Source organism: Egretta garzetta, unplaced genomic scaffold, assembly GCF_000687185.1.
Source record: "Egretta garzetta isolate BGI_Z169 unplaced genomic scaffold, ASM68718v1 scaffold85, whole genome shotgun sequence".
Classification (NCBI taxonomy): Eukaryota; Metazoa; Chordata; class Aves; order Pelecaniformes; family Ardeidae; genus Egretta; species Egretta garzetta.
Window position 1 is genome coordinate 3,217,756 of NW_009259718.1, and position 1,897 is coordinate 3,219,652.

The following is a 1,897-nucleotide window of genomic DNA, read 5'->3' on the forward strand; positions in this document are numbered from 1 at the left end:
GGAAAGAGGTTCTCTGTACAGTATCGAAAGCTCTAAAAAGCTACAACAAATGAGAGAAGGATACTACACGTGAAATGCTGCAGAGGCAGCATACAGCCACCTCAGAATTTAAACTCACTTTGTAACAAGACAGTGTCTGAGGCCATCAGTCCAGAGGGTGATCTGCCCCCTCTGTTGACATAGGAGAGCAACAGCAAGCCTGCCCTTTGCACTGGGGAGCATCAGTCCAGGCCTGCAGAAGCTCCATCAGGAAAAGGTTCAACTTCTACAGCCCCACCCTCCTCTGGCCTCTGCTTGTTCAGAAGCATGATCAGTACCAAACACAGCCAGATTTGAAAGACTCATTCCTCTGACATTGTTACAGGCCCAGCAAAGCTTTTCAGACAGGCCACCACAGAAAATTCTACAAAGTCCTTAACCACTGGGAGAGGTGGAGAAAAGGATCTACACAGTCCTTCCTGCCCCCTAAATCAGATGCTTTTCTTTCCTTCGCAGTGCAACTGAAAAGCTTTGATCTCTGCATCCAGAACTGGGAAAGTGACCGATCTGAAACATTTCCCCCAGCACTGCCCTCACCTATTTCTAATTAACCTGCCACATAAGGCACTGGTCCCACACCTCCAATGCAGGACTGTCTGTTGGGGCAGAACATCATCACTATTTTAAATGACTGAGTACCTTCCAGCTTCTGTCGTTTACCACTTCTTCAACATTCAGCTCCGACTGCATCAATTTCAACTGTAGAAAGTAACAGATAAAGAGGTTATTGTCAAACAGGCCTCCCTGTAGCCTTCAGTATTTACTAGCATTGCAACTTTCTAGATCACAACTCCAGTAACAGGTGCGCATCCCTTCCAATGGTGCAAACAGAAGGGCACGATATGTAATTGTCCTGAAAGTCTGGCCCTTCCATTCAGCCAATACTCAGGGCAGACCAGAGTCTGCAGGGCACAGTGAAGGCAGACTTGCAATGCAAGCCTGGCAGAAGTAGCTCCTGATTACTCATGCTTCATTCTTAAATATTAAGATTTTCTACCAATTAACTGATTAATGTTAATGGCTTCACAGACAAAAATAACTACACCCAATTCAAGCAGTTGACACAGGGAATGCCAGTGCCGGGATTAGCACTGAACCCTTAAATTGTCATTCTTCGCACATACATTATTAGAGTCATATAGGGAGCTGGCAGCAAAGATAGGACTGAATACACAGATCTCGATTCTGGATTTAGAATTAAGATCGTAAAGAGATCACCTCCACTTCCTTTGCCGTCTACTCTGCGTGCTGACTAAAAAAAGGGTCTACAAGAACAGATCACGTATGTTCATGCTATCTGAACCAGTTAATGTTATGTGATCGCTGTAGGACAAACCAGGTTTACATGGATGAAAAAGCTCCAGCAAGAACTACCACAATACGCAGTTCTCGAGCACTCACTCGACCCATGAGAAATGTAAGAATCTTTGTTTCACACCTATTAGAAACTCCAAGAGGCACATGTGACAGTTGTGTTCAGGTGACCTGTGGTAATTTGATCCTGCCATGAGGCCCTGAAGCAACACTAGGAGGTAAAAGAACCGTCTGCCATTTTTGCCTACATTTAGGATGTATTTTCATTGGAGGCTTTTAACACAACAGACCAAGGATCAGAGTTTATCCATTTTAAATACACTGTTCCAGTTGGAGAGCTGGTGAACAGGTGCAAGCTAAGACAGCAATCCCATCAAAAACCTTCAGTGGAACACAGCTAAACACCCACAGCTAATACAGTTGTTGGATGAACTTTTACCTACACAGTAGGTCCCCAAACTGTTTGAAATAACAATCCAGCATCAACAGGGTGACTAGATGACCAGAATTAGTCTACAAAATAACCACTCAGAAGATCTTTAAC

At 44.2% G+C, this 1,897-nt stretch overlaps 1 protein-coding gene across 1 annotated transcript in view; it reads right to left on the minus strand.

Annotated features, from left to right (window-relative positions):
* The window catches only part of LOC104126585 (coiled-coil domain-containing protein 58), a 9,273-nt gene that overhangs the window by 3,967 nt on the left and 3,409 nt on the right, over nt 1-1,897 (minus strand). Inside the window, exon 3 of the mRNA XM_035894569.1 lies at nt 679-738. Within this exon, the coding sequence (XP_035750462.1) occupies nt 679-738 (60 nt within the window). The remainder of the gene's footprint in view (nt 1-678; nt 739-1,897) is intronic.